Below are 26,142 nucleotides of genomic sequence, written 5' to 3'. Positions count from 1 at the left end.
CATCCCAGCCATCCATTTGTGTATAAAAGGAGAGGATCACTTCTCCTTCCTACACACATCTCCTTCTTCATTCTTTCTCAAATTTCTGCAACATCTCTCTCTCTCTTGCTGGTTTTACAGCAGCAAGAAAAGCTAGAATTCTAGCAAAATCTGAGTCATAACGAACTCGGATTGAGTTGAACTAAAAAGAGAAAATGTTTCTCTTGAAGTCTTCTATCTACTCTCAAAATTTCAAGTCAATCGGAGTAAGTTTGACCATCGAGAAGTAGGTCGGAGTAAGCTTCCCTCCATTTGGACGGAAATCCTGAATTCAAATAGATAATAAAAGGACTTTTGGTAAGTTGTTAAATAAGACTTTAATTTATTTTATATAATTTCCAAGTCACTCGTTTTATTAGTTGTGTAAAGACCCAATAAGCTTATGAGATAAAAAGAATTAAAATAAAAAGTAATATAAACTACTTTTATATTTCAATGTCCTCATGACTTTCATGAGTTGATCGTATTTATATTTCTTTTACATTTCATGTCCTCATGACTGTCATGAGTTGATCGTATTTATATCTTCTTTTACATTTCATTGTCCTCATGACTTTCATGAATTGATCGTATTTATATCTTCTTTTTACATTTCATTGTCCTCATGACTTTCATGAGTTGATCGTATTTATATTTCCTTTTATATTTCATTGTCCTCATGACTTCCATGAGTTGATCATATTTATATTCCCTTTTCATTTTATTGTCCGCATGATTCTCATGAGTTGATCGTATTTACTCTTATTGTCCTTATAATATATTTTAATCCTTCAAGTTCATATTTGGTAGTATTGGTCATATAGCCTCGTCACCAAATCATGAACCAAGGTTTTAAGATTTATTATGAGTGATCGTCTCAAACATAATGAAGTGATGGGAGATAATAAATATAAAGAGATAAGGGTCTATAATCAATGATTTGGTTGATAGATGATTAATATATAAATTGTTGTTTGGATGGATTTATATGCAGAAAAGGAACCAAGGAACTATACCAAGGACTGTGAGTATTCCTTACTCACTCAGAGTGATACATGTAGAGCTTTCTTTAATGTTTTGATATCTGCTTTATTTAATAGTATGCAACTTGTTTGGAGCATGTTGTTTGTAACATTGCATGTGTTAGTTAGAAGTTAGAAACAAGGCAAAGGGATAGACATTCCCGGGTTTGAGGCCCTGGGAGGGATAGACAGCCCAGGATTGAGGCCCTGAGAAAAGAATAGAGGTCCTTGGGTTAGAGGTCCAAGGAAAAAAAAATAGAGGTCCTTGGGTTAGAGGCCCAAGGCAAAAGAATAGAAGTCTTTGGGTTAGAGGCCCTTGGCAAAATAATGGGGATTCTCGAGTTTGAGTCCTTAGCATAAGTGTTTATAACTGTCATCATATTGTTGCACTACATATTGTTGCATCGCATATTTTTAATTAAATCAGTAATCTTATCATTATTGAAAGCAGTTAACTGACCCATATATTTATATATGGGCAGTATAGCCCATTATGCAGGTACAAAAGAGTATAAAGCTCAAGGATTGGATTTTGTTAGCACTGAAGAGTTAGAACTGTTTATTAATGTAGCTAATGATTGTAGTAATTTCTTTGTATCAATTTGGAATGTAATATTTTAATTACATTTGTCATTCAGTAAACTCTAATGTATCTTTTTAAAGAAAATAAATATATTCCGCTGCGTAAGTTATCTTTGATGTAGTAATGTCACATGAAAACTGGAGGTTTCCGCTTACAAATTTGCTGGCTCAAATTCGGGGCGTTACAGTATGGTATCAGAGCAGTTGCTCTGCGGATCAGGTGAGACTCAGTGTCATATTGTAACTTGGGTAAGTTACAGTATGGTACTAGAACAGTTTTGTTCTGAGTACTGTCAGACTTGACCCTAGATATCTAAGAATAACACAAGAGCCATAAGTAAAATAAACAATTTTTTATAAAAGCTTTTGTGTGAAATAACATGGTTGATAAGATTAATAACTGTTGTTTACAGTTAGGATTTCTGAAATATTATCATCTATGCTTATAATGATGAGTGCATGATATGATTTTGATGTTTATGCTAAATATGATCATATATGTCTCTTGCTAATCATGTTAGTAACATACCATTTGTGTATTAGAGAACATAGTGATATGACTCCTAGATTAGAAACTCATAGATATGATTAGCAGATTAGATATATATATTTGCATGCTACAAAGGGTTTGCAAAAGAATATGTTTTGGATTTGGACCCTCAGAAATGTTTTAAGTATATTGAGTATAACTTTTAACATTGTTAATTTTGATTGTGAAACGATTTTTTCTGACGCGATGAAATGATGTTTGGACGCGATGAAAATGTTGTTAAAACAAAAGGTTAGTATGCAAATGATATATCTATATCATAGGCATTTTTGTTTTATACTTGTCTCTAATAGTAACTGAGACACTCCAATGAATATGAGGAAGTAAAACTCTTGTTCCTCCTATTGAATGGTAGGAGTAAAACTTTTGTTCCAGAATAAGAATACTCATTCGTGTATAATAATCCATTAAATAAGGGGGAGTTAAACTCTTATTTCTCCTATTGAATGATAGGAGTAAAACTTTTGTTCCAGAATGAGGACGCTCATTCGTGTATAACAATCCAATGAATATGAGGGAGTTAAACTCTTGTTCCCGAATGAGGCTACTCATTCGTGTATAACAATCCAATGATTATGAGGGAGTTAAATTCTTGTTCCCGGATGAGGCTACTCATTCGTGTATAACAATCCAATGAATATGAGAGAGTCAAACTCATGTTCTGGAGTGGGAAATTAATGTCCATTCATGTACTCTGATACGTTTTCAAAAGATCTTAAAACAATAAATTTTTTTATGGAAAACTTTTGAGTATGCTTGTGTATGTACACTTAGCACATAACACCATTTAGATTATGTTCTTAGTGTTATGATTATCAATGATTGTGTTTTCGCCTCTTCTTGTTATTAAAGGAAGAGAAATGCTTGGTTGTACACTCTCATCCCACTCTTATCCCACCCTTGTCTACGTGGACCAATAATGTGAGAGATTATCATTTAGAATAGATTGAACGGTTTAATAACCTAGATATCGTAGCTGTAATATCCGTGATTTTTTTTATTAGACATAACAATAATAATAACTTAATAAGTAAGTTAAAAAAAAAAAAAAAAAAAAAAAAATCTCACAACTTGCACGGCAAGTTGTCTTCTTCTTTATTAATTTCTTCTTCTCTTTCTTTCTTCTTTTGGTTCTTCTTCTATCTTGTTCTTTCACCTGAGACGAACAGAGAGAGAGAGAGATCGAGAGTTTGAGAGAGAGAGAGAGAGAGATGGGGACTGAGGGAGAGATCCGACAGAGAGAGAGATTCGGGGAGAACAGAGAGAGAGCCCGAGAAGAGAGATGAGACTGAGAGAGAGATCAGAGAGTGAGACTGAGAGATCGGGAGAGATAGAGATCGGAGGCCGATTTTCCGGCGAGGCCGTGACTTGATTTTCGGTGGGTTGTCGCCGGTGAGCCAGAGAACGCCGGTGAGCTCTGCAACCGACGGATCCGGGAGAACCCGTGCGACCCGATCCTCCCGGAGGTCTGATCCTCCATGTTCGGCAGCCAGACGCCGATTTCCGGCGGGCCAAGGTGTTTTTCCGGCCGATCCATGAAGACCCGAAGCCCCGCAACCCGAAAACCTGACTCTGCGACCCGAAGACCCGAGAGGAAGACCCGGTTCTTCCTGTGCGTTTTCAGGCGGCTTTTCCGGTTGGTCCAGTGGCGATTTTCGGTGGGACTTGGGCGCGATTTCTAGTGGTGATTTCTTGTGACTTATTAGAGTTATACTAGATTTTCGGTTGATAATTGTTGTGAATGATTTCAGTGACCGATTAGTCCTCATTGATTTTGTGTAATCCTCTGTTTTGAGTTTAGATAAAAATTAAGTAATTTAGTGGTTGAACTTGAGGATTACCAATTGTGTATTTATCGGTTTGTATGTTGATCTTAGTGGATAAATGGTGAGATGAGTTTTCAATTAGATTATGCATTGCTTTGGTTAAATGGTTTTTGGATTTGTTGAATTAAGTGTGGGTTTCTTGATGGCCGATTATGGGATATTCTGGAATTAAGGTTGTTTTCAAAAGTGGTAAAATATTATTCCCTAGTTTGATGGTGGAAGACCGAATGGATTGAAAGGGTATGGAAGATTTTGATATAGACTTCTGTTTGGATGAAAGTTCTGGAAATTATTTATTTTCTTTGATTAATTTAAGAGTAAATTTTGATATTTTGATTTGTAGTCTTGGTCAAATTGGTACTGGATTTGGAGATAACCGGTTTCAGTTAACATGAGTTGTTTCATGTTGATAATTTCAATGAATAGAAATTTGGAATCATGTAGAATATCGTTCGGTTTAATCTGGTTGTTGGATGAATTTTCTCGGATATTAAAGATTTTGGACATTAACTTCTGTCATGATTTCTTTCAAATTATTGATCTCTTTTGATTAATTCAAAGTTTGACTTCCGAGTATTGATGATTTAGTGATGGATATTATTATTGAATTAAGATCTTGATGGCAGGAATATTATTCTGAAAAATTGACTTGTAAATTGAGTTGGTGTAATATCAGAATGTTAGGGTCGTGGACTTTTAGGACTAAGGATTGGATAAATCATGGGGTTGCCATTATTGTTGGAAGATTTACTGTGATTGGGCTGAGTGAGTCACACTTGTTGGTGGTTTAGTCACTAAGTAATAATGTGAATATATGGATGTTGACAGGATATAATTTGGAGTAACTAGTTAAGTATTTTGTAGTATATATATATAGTATACTTTAATTAAGTTTTAGACTACAAATTTTAGAATATTCTTCTAAGCTTCTATTTTCAATTTATTTAGGTAAAAGCTCGACTCCGATGCTAACGGCTAGTCCAGGTAAGGGAACACTACCTAAAAACCCCGGCAAAATTTTAATAAAACTTTTCAAAAGAAAAAGTCGGGGATTTTCTAAACTTTTTCAACTCTTTAATATTACTTGTCTTTTTATATTATCAATATAATAATGCTTTTGTCATATGATATGATTGAAATCTCATGTGATCATACTTGGTTTATATTTGATACATGTGCTCCATATGAATAAAGTTAGTGAAATCATAGTTCTCAAAGTATGTGCACCATATGAATAAAGTTGATGATATCATAATATATGTGTTACTCTTATTATCAAATGTGATTGAGAAATCATGTGATTATATGATGTCAAATGTATATGTGTTATATGAGGATTTCATGAGATTTTGGTATAGTTGAATTTGTGCATCATATCGTATATGTTGCATGTGCTCCATGTGAGCGATAAATGATGGAATCATCGTAATTATATGTGCATATATTACACAAAGTTTTACCCCACGGCTGCATCGTGTTTTATCCGGATCCATAGAGGAAGCATGGCAAACACACCAAAAGTGTGGGCTATCGGTCGGGAGGGATTCACCTAGGGAAGTTCCTAATCCGTCGGCTCTTCTCTGTGACGACAGGATGAGTGATTAGGTCCTTCGGGATCGGTCCTTTTGGACGTGCCAAACGTAACGTGCGCCGCACATGGTTAAATTTGCGGAGGTGGGCCGGTGGAGGGTAAAACTGACACACTGTATAAATGATTCAACCACCATGCTGCATTTGATCTATTTGCATGTTATTTAACTGTTTCTTTATCTGCTAAATTATTTGAATTTTTATTTAGAATTCCTGAATAGAAAATTTTACTTTTATTGTGATTTTCTTACTGAGTTGTCAAACTCACCCCTTATTTTCCCCAAATCTTTTCAGATAACACAGTAAGACGGAGTCGTTCCTTTGTAATGGCGTAGACCTCACTAAAAGCAATAGTTCATTATAGATCGACCAAACCTTTACTTTGTATAGTATGTCTCTTATTGAAATTCATGGCGTTGTAATGATTTATTATTAGACAGAAATAGTATAATAAGTAGTTTCAATCTATATGTTTTAAATGTACGCTTCCTTTTAAATGGTTTTAGCACTCAAACTCACGTTTCCCCTTATATCCTAAAATGGGGGCGTGACAGTAGCACTTGAAAATCCCTTTCTGTTCAATAAATGGGATATGACATACCCACGTGATCTTCATTAGGTCCGAATAAATTATATTGTCTATTGTTGACATAATGGCTTGACGCAGAAAAGATGCCGCCGCATCGACGTCATAAGAACCAAGGCAAACATCCATCTCCATCTCCATCTCCATCTCCACCTCCACCATTCTACGATGGGGTGCATCCAGCCTTGATCCAGTTCATGGTTAACACCTCAAGGCAATTCGCCGAAGCAATAGCGCAAATCTCACGACCCAATGGGCGAGCTGAACCCTTAGGTTGCTCAATCCGTGACTTCGCTAGTCACAATTTTCGATCATTCAAGGGTATTGAAGGACCAAACGTGGCAGAGGCGTGGCTCACAGACATCGAGGTACTATACGATACTCTTGGTTGTACCGACAAACAAAAGATTAGTTATGTTGTATTAAGGTTGACGGGCAAAGCTGGAAGATGGTGGACCTTAAGGAAAGTATTGCTAAAAGAACCCCCAAACGAGACAATAATCACATAAGAAATCTTCAAAATCGAATACAACCGACAATTTTTCCCAAGAGCTCAAAAACAACTGAGAGCCATTGAATTTCAAAACCTAGTCCAAGGCGACATGACTATGGAACAATACTATACCCGATTCATAGAACTCGCTAGGTTTGTTGTTAACCTAATTCCAGACGAAGAATCAAAGGCTGAGCGCTTCGAGCACAGTCTCAATCCTCGAATCAAGGAAAGGGTCATATGCCATGAAATTAAGGACCTCGCCAGGTTATTAGAAGTGGCATCTCTTGCAGAGAGAGGAATTCGCGAATCAGCAGCAGCTTACAACCTAGAAAGGCAAGAAGAACAGCAGGCAGCACCTCCGACAAAAAGGCCAACGATAGGAAAAGATTCCAAACCAACTATTAACAAAAGCTTTCCGCCCGCATTTGGAAATCAAAAACCTCGCTGTAATGCGTGTGGTAAATTGCATGCGGGAGAATGTAGGATGACTAGTTCAATTTGTTTTAAGTGTGGTAAGTTTGGTCATTATAAAAGGAGTTGCCCTACAAATCTTACCGGAGGATCGAAGTCGCAAGGAGGTAGTCATTAACAATAAAACTTTCACAAGCACGAACGTACTCCTTTGTCCCTGATGATGCTAAAGAAATCATATGGAAATAGTCACCGTGTAAGGGTTAGTACTCGTACGCCTCGTACTCGATAAATCGAACCCACAAAATAGATCATGGTACTATATAAAATTTTAAGGAAATAATAAGAGTTAGAAAATATATTATTTCCTTACAACCCCTTTAACAAGATTGATTACATTTGATTGAAGGAACATAGTAGACTTGCAAACAGGATCTTTTCCGCATCATTCGTAGAGAGTTCAGGATGCATAGACCTACAGGTATTTCATAATACTGCAGTTAGTTATTTATTTTTGTAAATAAATTGCCAGACCGAATAAAATACCTGGTTTAAGTTTCTGGGTGGAAAACCATAAGATTTTGGACTTCAAGCAAGAGATTCTTGTGTTGTTCTTGAAGACGGTTTGTGTTCTGCTCCAGTTCAGTATATCTCTTCCCCAGGCCATTCACATATGAATCTACAAGTTTCTTGAGCTCTTTATTTTCATGCTGAAGAACTCTGTTCCTTCGCCTAAAATCCATGAACAATTGCTGCAAGACCAAAACTTGATTTTGTAGCAATTGAATTTCATTCGCTCGAACCTGCAGACGTTGAGCCATATTTGAAACAGAAACAACACCCTGAATACTGAAGGCCATAGAATCATTAATGGCTTTAACATCGGACCGATCCGCCAATAACTTCCCATCTTGTAGAGTAATGATGCCTCTAGCCACCGATGCAGCAGCTGCATCATCCAGCATCACAGGGTCAGTAGTCATGAGATGACCTCTTGGAGATGGGAACGATGGGCGCCAGATCTCCGGTTGTACATTAGGCACAACATTCAAATCAAGATTGTTTTGCGAAGCAGAAGAATTCATTTGGAGAAAGGAAAGAGACGAAGCTGTTCTTCAAAGAACTTGAAGGAGAAATGATAGAAATGAAGCTGTTCTTCGAAAGATCTGAAGGGAAAGGAAAGAGAAGTTAATTAGTGGACAAGACACGGTCCAACCAAAAAAAAAAAAAGAAGAAGAAAAATCGTCATTCTGAGCACAGCCGCCACTACCACTGACAGACAATCCTCGATTTGCGAGTTCCCTCTCTTTTCAACTTTCACCTTTTCACCTTTCTCGAATTCCGAATTCACTCAATGACTTTCCTGGATTTCTCGCCGCACTTTTCGCACCTTGCAGACGTGGAGGAGCATTCCGAGAAAGGTATGGAGAAATCATGATCCATTGTCGGCACCACTCACACCATTTCCCTCTTGAACATTCTCTATAAATTCACTTGTTTTCTCCCTTGCAAAGTACCCCTTTCAGTTCTCAATCCTACATACTCTGAAAGCCAATTCTTCTCATAGTTTGAGCCTATCATCACTTCTTCAGAAGAAAGATGTAGTATCACAACCAAGTTCAAAATTTTGTAAGCAAGATAAATGCAACATCGCAACCAGATTCACAAACAACGAAGCAAGATTATTCTTGATCATGTCATCTAGAAGCAAGATTATTCTTGATCGTGCTTCTAAGATGAAGCGTCTTTCTCTTCCTCCTCGTCATTTTGAACTTTTCTGGCATCTACTCTTAATTCAATGATGGCGATCTATGACAAAAGAGAGAGAGCACCACAATATGGGTGTCGTATTTATATCCTTTCCTGATTACTTGCCTCGCCTCCCTCACCTTCCGGGTTTCCATGTTTCCATTTAGCAAGCTTTCACTCCGGTTTATCGTTAGACGTTTTACACCTTTACAAAGAAAGCATCCTCAAAAGGGACATTGTTATACAAAGATTTATTTTCTACAATGAGCTTAATAAAAATGCATCCACTTTAGTTATTTTCATACTAGTTTGTTTAGTAAAATAAATGCATTCTTTTCTGCAATCTACATATTAGTTTGATCTGTTATACTTCTTGTTATAATGAGCTTAAAATTCTATATATGATAATTTGTCATACGGTGCCGTATGCTTGTTTATTTTTCATGTTTAATAATTAGATGCTTCACTTAAAATCTGTATCACTTGACTTAAGATTTAGGAATCTAAATCTTCCCTTAATGTAAACTTTATGTGAAGCATAGTTTACGAATTTCGGGGACGAAATTCTGTTAAAGGGGGAAAAATGTAGCGCCCCAGATTTTAAAACATAAATTATAATGGTTTAAATTAATTTTAAAACATTTTTAATAAGGAAAAGAATAACTAAGATTATTTATAAAAATAAATATGTATTTTTGTTTTTAGAAACGTTTATAGTTGCAATTTGATAAAAACTCAAAACAGACCTTAAACTTTAGAACAACGGAAACAGGGTCAAACAAACTCCGTTTTGGTCGATTCAAAAACTGAGACGCTCGTCTTAAAGTTTTCTAGCTACCTTCCAAATTTCATAATTTTTGGACGTCGTTAAGGTTATGAAAACACCCGTGAATCATACTGCCCTTAACTAGGACGAGAATTCAAATATATATAACATTTGTGAACCCATTTCTATTTCTTTAGGGATCATGTGCAGTAGCCCCTCTTCCACACATGAGTCCTCTCCTCGTCCTTTTCTTTCTCACATGAAGATCATGATTTCATACATACTTCACAATGTGGGTGCACATGGTTCTCTTCTTTTCCCTTTTCACACATGCTTGTACAACACATCACACTTGTCTTTGCTGCCCAAACACCTTTCTCAGCCCTCAGATCAGATCTAAAACAAGCCATCCCAGTCATCCATTTGTGTATAAAAGGAGAGGTTCACTTCTCCTTCCTACACACATCTCCTTCTTCATTCTTTCTCAAATTTCTGCAACATCTCTCTCTCTTTTGCTGGTTTTACAGCAACAAGAAGAGCTAGAACTCTAGCAAAATCTGAGTCATAACGAACTCGGATTGAGTCAAACCAAAAAGAGAAAGTGTTTGTCTTGAAGTCTTCTATCTACTTTCAAAATTTCAAGTCAATCGGAGTAAGTTTGACCATCGAGAAGTAGGTCGGAGTAAGCTTCCCTCCATTTGGACGGAAATCCTGAATTCAAATAGATAATAAAAGGACTTTTGGTAAGTTGTTAAATAAGACTTTCATTTATTTTATATAATTTCCAAGTCACTCGTTTTATTAGTTGTGTAAAGACCCAATAAGCTTATGAGATAAAAAGAATTAAAATAAAAAGTAATATAAACTACTTTTATATTTCAATGTCCTCATGACTTTCATGAGTTGATCGTATTTATATCTTCTTTTACATTTCATTGTCCTCATGACTTTCATGAGTTGATCATATTTATATTTCCTTTTACATTTCATGTCCTCATGACTTTCATGAGTTGATCGTATTTATATCTTCTTTTACATTTCATTGTCCTCATGACTTTCATGAGTTGATCGTATTTATATTTCCTTTTATATTTTATTGTCCTCATGACTTCCATGAGTTGATCGTATTTATATTCCCTTTACATTTCATTGTCCTCATGATTCTCATGAGTTGATCGTATTTACTCTTATTGTCCTTATGATATATTTTAATCCTTCAAGTTCATATTTGGTGGTATTGGTCATATAGCCTCATCACCAAATCATGAACCAAGGTTTTAAGATTTATTATGAGTGATCGTCTCAAACATAATGAAGTGATGGATGATAATAAATATAAAGAGATGAGGGTCTATAATCAATGATTTGGTTGATAGATGATTAATATATATATTGTTGTTTGGATGGATTTATATGCAGAAAAGGAACCAAGGAACTATACCAAGGACTGTGAGTATTCCTTACTCACTCAGAGTGATACACGTAGAGCTTTCTTTAATGTTTTGATATCTGCTTTATTTAATAATATGCAACTTGTTTGGAGCATGTTGTTTGTAACATTGCATGTGTTAGTTAAAAGTTAAAAACAAGGCAAAGGGATAGACATCCCCGGGTTTGAGGCCCTGGGAGGGATAGACAGCCCAAGATTGAGGCCCTGAGGAAGGGACAAGACATCCTCGGGTTTGAGGCCCTGAGAGGGATAGACAGCCCAGGATTGAGGCCCTGAGAAAAGAATATAGGTCCTTGGGTTAAAGGCCCTTGGCAAAAGAATAGAGGTCCCTGGGTTAGAGGCCCTTGACAAAAGAATGGGGATTCTTGAGTTTGAGTCCTTAGCATAAGTGTTTATAACTGTCATCATATTGTTGCACTACATATTGTTGCATCGCATATCTTTAATTAAATCAATAATCTTATTATTATTGAAAGCAGTTGACTGACATATATATTTATATATGGGCGGTATAGCCCATTATGCAGGTACGAAAGAGTATAAAGCTCAAGGATTGGATTTTGTTAGCACTGAAGAGTTAGAACTGTTTATTAATGTAGCTAATGATTGTAGTGATTTCTTTGTATCAATTTGGAATGTAATATTTTAATTACATTTGTTATTCAGTAAACTCTGATGTATTTGTTTAAAGAAAATAAATATATTCCGCTGCGTAAGTTATCTCTGATGTAGTAATGTCACATGGAAATTGGAGGTTTCCGCTTACGAATTTGCTGACTCAAATTCGGGGCGTTACAGTATGGTGTGTCTATCGGTCTATGTGATAATTCTGGTTAATTCCGGTTGGTTGATAATGGTGTGGTGAGTTACAGTGGATTGATTTTGATCTTGAAAGTGCAGGTTGTTTGGTTGATGAAATACTTGTGAGATGATTTCGGTTTGCAGAAAGGAGTAGGCATGAGGTTTTAACAAAAATAATAAAAAAAAAATTAAAATGATTATTTTAATAAAATAGATATAAATTTAGATAATCTAGTAGAGGATAGTTTTAAAAGTGGTTATGTAAACTACCGAAAAGTAAGTTTGGTTATGTAAAATAGATTGAAATTTACATAACTTGCTGGGAATGGTCTAACAATTCATTTGGAAAAATATGAAAGAGTTCTTTTAAAGTTCACTTGTATGAACGGTTTTGGTAAAGGATCTTTCATATTTATTGTCTAAATTCTTTGCAAGCTTTCATAACTTTTAGGGGTAATTACCTTTTCCCCCTATGAACTACCAAAAAATGCGCGATGCCCCCATGAACTACCAACTCGGCCAAAATAGAACATTCAACTACCAAAGACAACCATTTTCCCCCCTTCCGTCAGTCAAAGGGGTTAAAACAAACGGTCAACGGGTCACGTGACCGTCACACGCCATTTTACCCTCATTTTTTTTTCCTCTCTCCCCATGAACTACTACCATCTTCCTCTTTCCCCCCATGAACTACCACTATCTTCCAACATGCCCCCATGTAAAACGGCACATGACCCATTGACTATTTCTTTTAACCTCTCTAACTGACGGAAGGGGGGAAAATGGTTGTCTTTGGTAGTTGAATGCTCTATTTTGGTTGAGTTGGTGGTTCATGGGGGCATCGCACATTTTTTGGTAGTTCATGGAGGGAAAAGGTAATTACCCCCTTCTTTTACAATATTTTTTAAAATTTAAATTTTTTTTAGTTAGTGTATCAAACTTTAAAAAATTTACAATTTTACTCTTTCGTTAGAGTTTTTAATTAATTCCTAATGGAGTGATGAGAAATTTTCAAAATATCTACATTTTCTTTTTTTCAAAAATAACAATTGTAATTTAGGGATGATTTTGAAATTTTATAAAATTTACAGAGGTGTAAAGTTCATTATACCCTTTTACGGTTTGATTTAACTCCAAACCTTAACTGGAGGGGTAGGATTGCAAAAAATTGAAAGTTCAATACACTAAATTTTGAAATTTTTTAACTTTAAAGAAATTATAAAAGTGATGAAAGTATAGAGGGGTGAATTGAAGTTTTTTCTTAATATTTTTATTTTTTATTTTGTTAGAAAGAAAAAACTTGGGCAAAAAGGATAATTGTTGTCAGGAAAATAGGAAGAATGTTAGAATTTTTTTTCTAATGTTTTTCTTGTGTCCATTTGAAATAATATAAATGTAATAAAAAAATTATATCTATGTTATTCTGGATGACATCGATATAATTTTTTTATTATATTTATATTCTTTCAAATAAACATAAGAGTAACACTAAAATGAGTTTTAACGTTCCTAAGAAAAGAGAAACTGAAAGATGAAAAAGAAAGAGAAAAGCAGGAGTCTAGGCCCCGTTTAATTACTCTAATTAACTGATTTGAAGGTGTTAATTACTCCAATTAGCAAGTCTTCGTTGACTTGAAGTCAACTCAACGAAAACTTGTTAATTAGAGTAATTATGAGGTACGTGAATCACGAATGTGATACGTCGTCAAAACCACGCATGGAAAATAGATAGAAAAGAAAGGGAGGTGAAAGAACGCGGCCACACATTCATCAATGCTTTCAAATTGACTCCAGAGAGACTTCACAAGTCACAGACATTCTCTCAATCTCTCTCGGCAAGAACACCTTCTATTCTGAGCTATGGCCTTGGCCTGGCCTCCTATAATTCCTTCTACATACTACTCCTTTATACTATTCGTTTTGTCGTTGGGTTTCGGTTGCCGGAGCTGTTACGGGCTCGGGTCGCAGTTCGGGTTCGACGTCCACCATCGCTACTCCGACCCGGTCAAGGGAATTCTCGGCGTCGAGGGGCTCCCGGAGAAAGGGAGTGTAGAATACTACGTGGCTATGGCAAACCGAGACCGCATGATTCGGGGCCGCCACCTCGCCGCCAGCAACGATCAGTCGTCGCCGCTCACTTTCTCCAGTGGAAACGACACCTATCTCTTCGCCCTTTTGGGACAGTAAGACCCTTTTAAGCCCGTCCCCGAGTTCTTTGTTCTTTTTTATTTTTTTTGGGGAATTTTTAGCGGGTTTTTGAAGATTGGGATGCTGAGTGTTTGGTTGCTGAGAAACTGGAGGAAAAGAAAAGGAGATGAGAGTTTTCCTGTTTACTTTTGTTGTTAGTTATCAGACTTGGATACTCGGATCATATGCATTTGGACCTGTTTCGTAGGAATTGTTGTCTTTATTAGGCTCGGTTGATTGAAGTGTTTTTCTTTTGTGGTCTTTTTTAGCGGATTCTGTCTTTTAGACCTTATAATTAATTATCCCTCAATTTACAGCCAAACGTGTAATTGTCTGGCGTTTCTTTCACATTTATTATTGAAGATGGAAAATATAAGCTCAGAGCGTGTCCCTTAATGAACAATTTTGGATGTCCCCTCAATTTTCTTGTTGAACAAACGGGGGATGATGGTTTTATTGGGTTCTTCTTCATGTCACTTCTCTACTAACTATGTCTTCTTATTTTCTTGGTGTTTCAGTTTGCATTATGCCGATGTTTCAGTGGGGACACCAAGTTTATCATTTTTGGTGGCATTAGACACAGGCAGTGATTTGTTCTGGCTACCATGTGATTGTAAGAAAGGTGGTTGCCTTAGTAGCATCCCGTTCTCACTTGGACAGGTATGTTATTAACATTTGATTTTAATATTTGTTTATTTATTTATCTTCTTGGAACCGCTAGTCTTCAATAAATCATTTTGTTGCTTAAACTGCTATGCAGATATATATTTATCTTTTTTAACTTCTATTCGACAGGGCTATGTGTTACTATAGTATTGCAGTCATGCTTAAAACTGTCGTGTAGACCTTCCATTAATTTGTTGAATCTACCATTATCAAGCATCTTTGTAGAATGAGAGTTTGTAGATGAAGGGGAAAGGAGTGATTGGCACTGCCACATTGGCAAAGTGGAATAAAAGTATGATGTGGCATTGTCAATCGGCCCTTGTTAAATAAATAAATAAAATAAGGGTTGATTGACAGTATAACATTAGCAAAGTGGAATAACAATGTGGTGTATAGCATTACTCATTTTGAAAACATCAACAATTGAGCATCCCGGGCTCCTGACAATAGCCGCCAATGTTTTTCTTTGCCACGCTCAGCAAATTCTACCAATGCATGGTAATAACATTCAGAAACGTTAGTGAAGTGCAAATTGACTATAATGTTATATCTGATCTATAGAATTGTTATTTTTAGACTGGACTTATGTTTTCCATGTATTGGTGGTGAAAGAAACTTTAGTCAAGTCCTGAATTCCTGGAGAATTACTTACTTAATCCTTTTATCCAGCAGGTATTACTCCTTAACATCTACAGCCCTAATAATTCATCAACAAGTGAAATAGTTTCCTGCAACAACAGCCTTTGCAAACATAGTCAATGCCCTTCAGCAAGCAGTGATTGTCCTTATGAAGTTGAGTATCTTTCTAATAACACTTCATCTACTGGGATCTTGGTGGAGGATGTTTTGCACTTAATTACAGATGATGATCAGCTAAAGGCTGTGACCACTCCGATTACTTTTGGGTAGGCTATATTTCATTGCATTGCTACCAAAAATTTTGGGGTAAATATTTGAAACCTTCTATGCGGTTTTGGGATATATGGCAAAAATCCATTAGGTACTACGCAGGCATATTTTCAAGAGAACACGGTAACGATTTTATATCTCTAGTGATATCAATTTTAAAATAACTTGATTAAAATGAAAGAATTGTCAGTTAAAATGACAGAAGATCTGGAAAAGCAGATATTTTTGCAAATTACGTTGATGATGAAATTTGGAGTTTGGTATGGTTTTTCTCCTCCTCAAGTAGGAATTATTATTTACGAGGATGGTCATGGTGTTGTTTTACCTCGGTTTTATACCTCTAGAGGGGTCAGTGATATCACCAAAAACATTTCTGAGTTTGCTAGCATTATTTTTTTATTCCTTGAAGCTGCTTCTTGTTTTTAACCTGGTGGTCAGATTTGTTCAGCAAATTATCTTGAATTTGTGGCCCTTGTGATCAAACATGTTACTCTGTTGCAGTTGTGGTCAAAGCCAGACTGGTGCTTTTTTGGAGGGTGGAGCACCAAACGGTCTATTTGGGCTTGGTATGGATGATGTATCTGTTCCTAGCACCTTAGCAAGAAATGGGCTAGCTTTGAATTCTTTTTCCATGTGTTTTGGACCTGATGGGCTGGGGAGAATCACTTTTGGAAATAATGGCAGCTCAGACCAAAAAGAAACACCATTCAATGTTAAGCAATCACAGTAAGTTGTCACTTTGTGATAATCAAAATGCTGATGGGAAAGTTTGTTTAGTTTGACAAAAAGACTATCTTTGACCGAAATCCCATGCTACTTGTACTGATTTTGCCCTTTGGAACTTGTTATCAGTCCAACTTATAACATCAGCATCACTCAAATAACTGTGGGAAGAAATTCTTCTGGGCTGGGGTTCAATGTGATCTTTGACTCTGGTACATCGTTTACAAGCCTAACCGACCCAGCTTATACTTTCATTTCTGAGAGTGTAAGTGCTTTAAATAACGTGTTTCATGATATCGTTCGGAGTTCCATTTTATAGCATATGAATATCTATGATATATGTTGTTGTGCAGTTCAATTCCCAGGTCCAACAAAAGCGGCATTCATCTGATTCCCAATTCCCCTTTGAATACTGTTATGACTTAAGGTTATCTATATCTATTCCTATTTTGTATTAGTTTTCCCCTTCCAAATATGGGGTATTGACTTCCACTTTATTTACAGTCCAACTCAAGACAGATATGAAGGTCCTGTTGTGAATCTGACAATGAAAGGTGGAGACCATTATTTTATCACTAACCCAACACACTTGGTCGACATTGAGGTGTGGTCTCACTTCTAGTGCTTTAATTTTCCTCTTCCCGCTTGAGTAATGCTAAAATTGACGTTGTGGTCTTCAGGGAGAAAATGTTGTGTATTGTCTGGGTCTTCACAAAACTGAAAAGATAAACATCATAGGACGTGAGTATCTCCTTATCTGTAACCTTGCTTATTTGCTGAGAAAGAATAACCATGCTCATTTTAAAACCTGTTTCTATTGTTGAAGTTGCATTTTCATGTTTTCCTGTAATTTTGGAGTTTTGAATTGTGCATTCATTCCTCAATAAGGTGACAATCAGAAGTACTATATTGTTGTGGAAGACCTACAGAATCTTGCTCTGGTTGCAACTTTGTTGTTGACAAAGCCTGAAGTTTCTATAAAAAAAACAGAGAAGTGCCAGAATCATTTTTGGGTTTTGGAGATTAAGATTATATAAGTTTGGGATTGATGAAAGTAGTTTCTTGGGATAGGGGGAAGCGAAGGGGATTGGAAGTTCATTAAAGACCATGTCTCTATAGTCTTTTGTTGAGTAGTGTTTTAGTGGGTCTCAAGTATTTCAGTTTAGTAGAGGTAGTAGCTGTCGAATAAAGGTCATCTTCCAATATGTCCCGGTGCAATTACAAGTAGGAGTCTTTGATGGTAAGTTATTTCATTTAGGAGTCTTATTGTTGGATGTAAGTCTATTTAAAATCCAAACTTTAGAGAGAAGTTTATTTCCAAATTTATGTTTGAAGGAGGTTCAAGTTTCCTCTAAAAACCTACCCAAATTATCTCGTTACAGACTTGATATTTAGGTTCGTAACATTAGATCAACAAAGTTGGCTCAGCTTGTGTGCATTTGGTGTAGCAAATTAGAATTTGAAAATCATTACTATATTCACCCTTCTGACTCGGTTAGCCCTTCCTAGTTAAACCTACATTTCCACTCCATGATGGCCAAAAATCAGTATGCCAATTGACACCTCTTCAATAGTCTATAATTTAAAGATACAGAGTATGTATTGAGATTATTAATGCGAGGGTTCAAATAAATGGAGGATAGTCATAGTTGGCAGCACTCAATGTTTTGAATTAGACATTGAATTTTAATGTGAATTTCCTTTGCTCCATATATCACTGAATTGAAATTGTCACTTACTTCATGAATTTATTTATTTTCATCCAGAAAACTTCATGACTGGTTATGACATAGTTTTTGATCGCCAGAGGATGGTATTGGGTTGGAAGGACTCTAACTGTGAGTGCGGTTTCACTTTGTATTTCTTTTAAGATTGAATTTCAGTGTGAAATTATTTCTTCTCATGACAATTTCTTCAAGCGGTTATGATGAGACTTGGTGTCCTTAGGCTACGACGACAGGAATTCAAACACTATAGCTGTTAGCCCATCACACTCTCCTGCCGCTTCCCCTGCTCTTGCCGTCAATCCTGAAGCCACCAAAAGGAGTGGAAGCAGTTCTATTATACCTGTGGCAGCTCCATCCAGTCATTCACCCAAGTTGAAGTCTTTTACCTACGCACTCACAGTGCTTCTTGTTTCGTATTTTGCCATTGTTTGATCAAGCTTTTTATTTATTGGGGCTTTCTCAACCCGTCATATATATATTGATATACATTGTATCTTAGGTCATCACAGAACAAATTGGAATCTTCTTTCTTTTTTTTTTTTTTCAAACAATGAGAACCAGAAGCATTGTTGGCTTCCTATTTTTTGGTGATTAGTAGCACTAATTTGGACATGGGTTTGTAATTTATAATTTTTCTTTTTAACATATAAGCAGAAACCATAAGGTATAGAGCTCTTACACTTCAAGTTTAAATTTTTTGATTTTGCAGCATTTGTTAAAGGGAAATGCTACAATTCCCACCACTATTCCACCTCAATCCCACCGCTCCTAAGTGTAAGAAGTTGAAAATTGATTTATTAAATAAAAAAGTAAAATCACTTTAGTGTTGGTGGGATTGGGGTGGGATGGTGGTGGGAATTGTAGCATTTCTGTTTGTTAAAAAGAAAATGATAGTGGTCCTATTGGTGATGATGTGGCATATTGAAATTTCAAACAGCAAATCAATGTTTGGAGTTATTTGTTAAGATTACTATAGAAGGTGCAAAGTTGCTTTTTAAAACTTAAGGCACCATTTGTCGAATGGTTAAAACCCTAAGGACTGATTTAGATTTTCATTTTCCTATATTTTTCTTATAGGTAGATATATTTTTATCCTGTCAAATTTGAAATGAAACATTGGTAAGTCTTGCATAACATGTTTTTCTTTTTAACTTACGGTTTTTATAAAGCCTCATGGATAAAGTTCATCTCCTTCTTCATCGTTAGAATACAACTTATCTTCAAAATTTTGGTAGAAATAAATACGTAAAATTCATGCAAATAATAAAAAAAAACAGCAAGTCCGAATTCAATGTTCAGGACTTGTCCCAAGTCTACTATTGATTCTTCTGCATGATGTTCAGGAAATGTAAAGGGCCTTTTTCTCCCCCTTCATGTTGCTTTCATTTTTTGAGATTTTTTGACTTCCTTTTAACTGATTGAACTAAGGTTGAGAGATCATGCTGCAGCTCCATTTCCACCTTACCCGCAGAATGCAATTTCACATCTTTCTTGGACATCTTACGGTCAGGGTGCAATTGAACTTGCTTGGACTTCATCTTAATTGATTTAACTAATGACGATAACTCATGCTTCTCTTTCTTTGATTTAATTTGCTCATCCTTGTTCAACTCGGGCTCATCAGACGGCAACTTTGATGCTGTAGATAACTTAATACTGTGCCTTTCCTCCACTTCTTGCCTGCTCTGCTGCCCCGGTGCTTGCTTCCGAAAAAAATACGCAACCCTGCAACATTCAAACTCTGTTTTTAGCACCAAATTAAAGCCAACTTATGAACCAAGCAGCATATAGGGAACTCAACAATTCCGCAATACTCAGGGAACAATTGTGGCATTGTGTCACGTCACATCGGTTTATCATCCAGCAAATCACATACAGTTGGAGGTAGAGACAAGTAGCTATACGCATATTGGGCCGTATAGGCATATACCCCATATAGGTATCCCCTTTCTTTCAGACAAATAAATAATGGATACAGTAATCACAAGAAAAATTTTGTAATGCACAGAAGATACCTTTTGAACTGAGGATCTGTGGGATCCAGAGCAAATTCGGGTGAAGTAAAGAGCTCTGAAAACCGTGGATCATCATAAACAGCATTTGGTATAATGTCCACATCTGGAACTTCTTTCCCCTTTTTCCCCTTGGCCTTCTTACGTTTCAAATTATATCCTTTAAGACCAGTTTCTGCCCCTTTATCATCAGCAACTAATAACTCAAGCTCTGCTGAGCTTACTTGTGCTACTTCCTTTTCTATATCTTGGTGCAGCCCTTCATCAGTTTTACCTCGAGCCTCCTTTTTACTTCTTTTAACTGAAGGCTCTTCAACAAAGAAGTCATCTGGTTGTTCAGGTGCCTCTTGATCAGTATCACTACTCTCATCCTCTGACGAATACTTAGACTTATTTTTCCTAGCTTTCTTTTTCTCGTGTCGTTTTCTAAGATAGGCCTCCCACACTGTTTCTGACTTCTTATCCTTCTTCTCTAAAATACGCTTGCTAATATCCTCCAGGCCAGTATTGAAAGTGACCTCCATATCCTGGCCATCCTCCTCACCATCGCCATCTGAACCATCACCAGATTGGATTAAAGCACGGTACAGATCTCGTTTTTTATGCTTTTTATCATATTCCTCCCCCATGGCATTCTCATTCTCATCACCATCCGTTTCACTCTCATCAGAAGCCAAAAACTCCTTTAACTCTAGTTCAGCTAGCTATAAGAAAACAGAGCCCGTGTCAAGACAGAAGCAAATAGTTACACCAACATCTAGGGTTTCTATAAATTTTAACGATATAGTATTTTATGCTCCTTGATTGTTTCAATAACTGTCTCATTCTTTTTTATGCTTCACTGCTTCAGAAAGCAGTCAGCACTCTTAATGAGCAAATACCAACGTATATCAGATTGTATATAAGGATTAGTTACACATACCTGAATTAAAAATCATAAGCACAACAATCTTGGCATGAATGAACGCATTCATATGCAGGATTTTTTATTTTATTTTATTTTATTCAAAAAAATGTTTCAACATATTTTCTCTTTGCTATGTGGCTAGTAGCTTCAGTTTAATGGCAGTAAATCCGTTCATGAGGCACCAAAAAAAAAAAACAAAGAGGAAAACCTTCACTGGACTCATTCAATTCAGTGTATAATCTAAACTTCGAAGGCTGTGACTCATTTGTGGAATATAAGAGACAAATTACTGAGTCGGATCAATTCACAAATCATGGTCCAAATCCCCCCACCCAAAAATAAATAGAAAAAAAGGTGTACACCAGAAAATGAAGCCACTTGAATTAACAGAGCAACATTTCCTTATGTGCATCCACACGGAACAATAATCCCTCGTCTTAACATTCACAAAAGAGTAAGCCGGCGATTTTGAAAAAACAAAAGAGTAAGCCGACAATGAGATATCATGTTCTTGACAACAAATGGAATTAGTATGACTAGTTCACACTAAACAACTGAAAACATTTTTTTTTTTTTTTGATAAGTCAGAGAAATATGATTAAAAAACACAAAGCGCAATCAAGTACACATCAAAGTGGTCAAAAATAAAAAGAACAAGAACAAGAGGCCATTCAGCCAGGTCAGCTAGTGACCCTAGTGACAAAGGAATGAAACAGAATGCAGTTAAAGATATGAGGAATAGACAGAATTTTATAAGGATCGGATAAAAAAGTGGGAAGATTTGTAACAGATTAAGATAAAGGACCACACCTGATCAGCATTAAATTTTCGTTTCAAGGTCTTTACACGATCTGGCTCATCCTCATCCCAAGAAATATGAATTCTACTGTGCTGCAGGGCTCGAGTATGGAAATCTAAACCTTTATAGTCTGCAGGTGCCTGAGTAAAAAGTGAAAAATATTCAACACTTCATTACCACGCTGTGATGTGAATGAAAGTTATTATTAAGAATTTTTAACTTTCTTTAGCTGCTGCAACAAGTAAGAACATAGACCCATAGTGTTTTTTGATAAGTAATAAACCAATCTTATTAAAATATTGACCCACAATGTTGAGTGATTCAGAATCCAATACAAGCAACGCTATCTTGGCTGAAATATGCATTTTTGTGCCCGGGGCAATCTTGCAGTTAGTGAGGTTCTAACTGAGAGTGTGCCTATTGCCGATTGAAATTATTCCAAATCTGCAGTTTCACGTGTGGTTCAAATTTTCGCTCTTTAAGTGCTTCCTTTGTAGCCGAATGTCCAATTGTCCCTATGTAAATAGCTTTAGAATTAGGAGGTTCCGGCTAAAAGCTTGAATGACAAGTATACCAGATCATAACGAGTATTAATTGACAACCAAGTTGAATTACAATAGCAGGCTATGTATTGGTAAAAATGTGTCCTCACACCAGGGCCAATGACAGAACAAAAGTCACACATTTATGCGTACATACAAATAATATGTCACGTACTAATATAAATCTGTGAAGACAATAAAATCAATATCGTGGGGTTGCATCCGTCTGTGCTACCTTATCTGTTAATTTGGTTCCAAGTTTGGTGTAGAATGGCTAGATACTGGCTCAGGTAAAGGATTTAGGCAGGGCCTGAGTAGGATTTTACACCAGAGTTAGCCAAGGTCTTCATCTTGGAAACCTAGATTTTTACACACGAAATGCAATCTCCATCCATGCCAAGCTAGCCTTACATCCCTCGAAGAAACAGAAAATTGCCACATGGCTCGCTATCTACTAGGTACTTGTGTTAGCTTTCATTGTGAATGCAGCTTCCACTGTCCAAAAAGTGGTAACGAGGACCTTCTTTTTAGGAGTCTGAGTTCGATTACATCTACATTTTCACCAAAATTCTTTTTTATAAATTACATCAACAAATTATCTCAACTTGTAACATATAGCCTGCAAGTGGAGACCATCAGGATTATCTTATCCTGACATTGTATTCTGTATTGCAACTTGAGAGACAAGGTACATATCCAGCAAGATTCTTCACTGTGATGGAATATTTTCTATAATATTCTTTTTTTTTTTTTTTGATAAGTAAGAAGATTTTATTAAAAAGCGTAAGACGCCCTTAAGTACACCGGGAGTATACACAGGAACCACCAAAGCCAGTCCACAAAAGGAAAACATTATAGAATATTTTCTATAATATTCTATGTAAGACTCTATCAGCTAAACTTCCAACAATATCAGTATAAAACCTCCATAGTATCATTATAAGGTTAAAAGTATACCTCGGTAGCAATATCTCGGGGTGGGTGTTTAAATTCCATGGAATCAGGAATAAACCTCAGATCAAGCTTATTCGATGATCTTTCAAATTCAATTCCATCACAAGCTTTGTAAAGGTAGTCTGCTGTGGCACTTGAATCACACTCCACAACAGCATAGTAGTACCTGGGGAGGATAGTACACCAAAAGAATATGTAAATAACATATATAAGTCCAAAAGAAATGCTTATTATAGTGAAAGAATAGTCTAGAAAATAAGTTCTATGAATTAACTATACATCCAAACTATATACATTCAAGGACACCCTACTCAAACTTTATTTGGCATCTAGATATTGAGAAAACGAAGTTCAAACCTAGGAAAAATTGTGACTGCTTCCTCTTGCTCCAACAAGCATTGCTTTTAACTTGGTCTCAAAGGAAATTAAATGTCCAAATATTAAGGTAAGTTTGCACTCAGATTTTTGAACATGTTACAACAAACTGATCCAATATATTACAGATACCATACTAGCAGCACAAGCAAATTTAAAGATTGTGAACAGGAATAAATGCACAACCAAATTACAGTCAATCACCTTAGCCTGCTCTTCTCATAAGCACGCAATTTCTCATAGTCTATCTCATCTTCGTTGTCTTCATCACTTTTCTCATTTTCATCACCAAATAGGCCAACTGGACCATGAATTTCTTCCTCTTTCATACGCTCTAGTCCAAACTCAGATGGATAAACAGCCACCGACAAAATTTGTCCATCTTTTGGGAGAAACGAGCTCAAAACTACATACAAGTCAACAGCCTACATAAAACAAAAAAGTTTCGGTCAAGGGTATATGCTTGGAAAGTCGGGAACATCACGAATAGCTCAAAAATTAAGAAAAAGTTTAACTCAACAAAATCTTATCCTAATGTCTTAGGATATGACCTATAGTCCTATACTATGCAAACCTCCAATATTCATTAATTTTTTTTTTTTTTTTTTTTGGGGCAAATAAAACAATGATATGGTAGTTGCCATGAGCAGAAGATGCATCAAACAAATAAAAAATATAGATAATACTGCCATAATTGAAACAAGACAAACAATAATTGCTGAGGATCTTAAATAACCAGGAAGAAATCCTACAACTTCAAAAAAAAAGTGTCCTTTGAATTCAGTATTGATATAGGGCTCTGGAATTCAGTATAGACTCAAGAAGTTTTGAGGTGCATCCTCCAGATGTTGGGACTTGGGGAATTTGGAGGACTCTTCTTTCCAATTATTGTTGGCTGATAATATATCATTCTTTGATCTTCATGATAAAAGATGAGATGAATATTTCATGCAGATGAAAACCAGAGAGTAAAGGCAAACGGATAGGCATGATTGAAGATTTTAAACAGTAATCTACTATAGTGAAATCACAAGCAGCTATAGAAACAAAATAATGGCATATAAACATGAAATGCACAAAACCCATTATTGTCAAAGGCTGAGAGATCAAGTTAAAGTCCAATTCAACAGTCACCGAGTGGTTGGAGGCAGTCCTAAAAATAATAGTGTTAACCTCAGTACTAAGACAGTTCAAAGTTCAGACACAATATCAAACTTCATTGACTAATGAAATGGTACTATGTGCTCTGACACCATAGCTATGTTCAATTAAAAGATCAAATATCTAATTCAGTTCGAAACCAGAGTAACATACCTTAACATGCACCCAGTCCATATCAACAATAGCAAGCCTGTGAGTCTCTCTTTCGATTTCCGGTATATTCTCCTGTCCGCATTGCACAAACCAATAAATAGTGTGACAGCTAAAGCAAACGCAGAAAAATCAATAATAACTGCGAATCATTTGGTTGCTAAAACAATGTTCTCTCTTTACATTTAACTAAAAACAGTGCACAGCTTCGAGCTTCCCAAACATTGAAATTTTAAAGACGAGAGCAGTTATTAGTTGCTATTGAAAATATCATTAAAAAATCAAGCTCCAGCATTATTTTCTTTTCTTTTCTGTTATCCCATTTTCGGAGCAACCAACCAGAGAATTAGGTTTTCATTTAGCATCAAAAGGTTCCAAATTAACCATAAATTTTCTCATCCTTCTTTTTTTTTTTTTTTTTCACTTCCTCCATTTTTCTCAGCAACGAAAGCAAAGGTCGAGCTCAAATTATACCTGCACTTCAGGCTCGTCGTTCTCCCCATAAACCCCCTCGTCTTCATCTTCATCCGTATCAGTTACGGTCGTAGCCTCCGATTCCGACGCCTCCGACTCACCGCTTGACTCGGTCCCCGACTCAGCGCCAACGAGTTTCCCCAATCTTCTCTCTTCTTCATCTTCCTCATCGTCTTCCTCGCTGCTAACCGCTTTCCTCTCCTCCTCCTCCTCTTCTTCTTCTTCTTCTTCTTTGTCATTTTCTTCTTCGATTCGATAATAACGGCGCAGAGGATTCTCCGAGTCTCGCTTCTTCTTCTTTCCTCGCTTGTCCACCGGAGCTGAGGACGAAGCGGAGAAGCTTGGGTCGGTGAACAAGCGGTCAAAGCGTGAGTCGACCGCGACCTTCGAAGTACGCTTCGGAGCCTTCTGGAACCGAGGGTCCCAGTGCACGGACGCGAAGCGAGGGTCCGTGATGATCTTCTTGGTGCTATCTTGCGCGGGGGGCGAAGTGTCAGACTCGTTCTTCGGCTTCTTATTGTTTTTCGCCATGGTGAATCAGCGTCTCTGTGCTGCAAGAGTGAGCGAAACTGCGAAAGTATTGGTCTTGTTAGGGCTTGTCGTTGAGGGGATAACTTCAATGCTGTGGCAAAAACCAAGAGGTTTTTGCCCTCCAATGAGAAATTGGCATGTCAGCATCAAAAAAAAAAAAAAAAAAAAAGAAAGTATA

At 36.5% G+C, this 26,142-nt stretch overlaps 2 protein-coding genes and 2 long non-coding RNA genes across 4 annotated transcripts; 3 read left to right on the top strand and 1 right to left on the bottom strand.

The window, feature by feature from the left end:
• Positions 1-72: 72 nt before the first annotated feature.
• Positions 73-1,578, top strand: LOC133851156 (uncharacterized). The gene is made up of 3 exons (XR_009895755.1): positions 73-336; positions 1,013-1,042; positions 1,523-1,578. It is a non-coding gene; the product is annotated as an uncharacterized LOC133851156 (long non-coding RNA).
• An 8,529-nt stretch (positions 1,579-10,107) lies between these two features.
• On the top strand, positions 10,108-11,674 carry LOC133851178 (uncharacterized). The gene is made up of 3 exons (XR_009895761.1): positions 10,108-10,339; positions 11,016-11,045; positions 11,562-11,674. It is a non-coding gene; the product is annotated as an uncharacterized LOC133851178 (long non-coding RNA).
• Positions 11,675-13,570: 1,896 nt separating this feature from the next.
• On the top strand, positions 13,571-18,745 carry LOC133851201 (aspartyl protease family protein 1-like). The gene is made up of 10 exons (XM_062287531.1): positions 13,571-14,030; positions 14,553-14,694; positions 15,373-15,605; positions 16,111-16,335; positions 16,462-16,597; positions 16,686-16,759; positions 16,837-16,936; positions 17,013-17,073; positions 18,099-18,170; positions 18,280-18,745. Exons 1-10 carry the CDS (start codon positions 13,708-13,710, stop codon positions 18,489-18,491), a joined length of 1,578 nt encoding a protein of 525 aa, XP_062143515.1. The 5' UTR covers positions 13,571-13,707; the 3' UTR covers positions 18,492-18,745.
• A 488-nt stretch (positions 18,746-19,233) lies between these two features.
• On the bottom strand, positions 19,234-26,025 carry LOC133851877 (pre-rRNA-processing protein esf1). The gene is made up of 7 exons (XM_062288483.1): positions 25,434-26,025; positions 24,963-25,034; positions 23,853-24,073; positions 23,277-23,439; positions 21,789-21,917; positions 20,075-20,775; positions 19,234-19,784 (listed from the first exon to the last, which is right to left on the bottom strand). Exons 1-7 carry the CDS (start codon positions 25,962-25,964, stop codon positions 19,442-19,444), a joined length of 2,160 nt encoding a protein of 719 aa, XP_062144467.1. The 5' UTR covers positions 25,965-26,025; the 3' UTR covers positions 19,234-19,441.
• Positions 26,026-26,142: the final 117 nt, after the last annotated feature.

This window comes from Alnus glutinosa, chromosome 12 (assembly GCF_958979055.1).
Source record: "Alnus glutinosa chromosome 12, dhAlnGlut1.1, whole genome shotgun sequence".
NCBI lineage: Eukaryota > Viridiplantae > Streptophyta > Magnoliopsida > Fagales > Betulaceae > Alnus > Alnus glutinosa.
The sequence above is the reverse complement of the archived record's forward strand: the minus strand, read 5'-3'. Positions and strand labels throughout refer to the sequence as shown.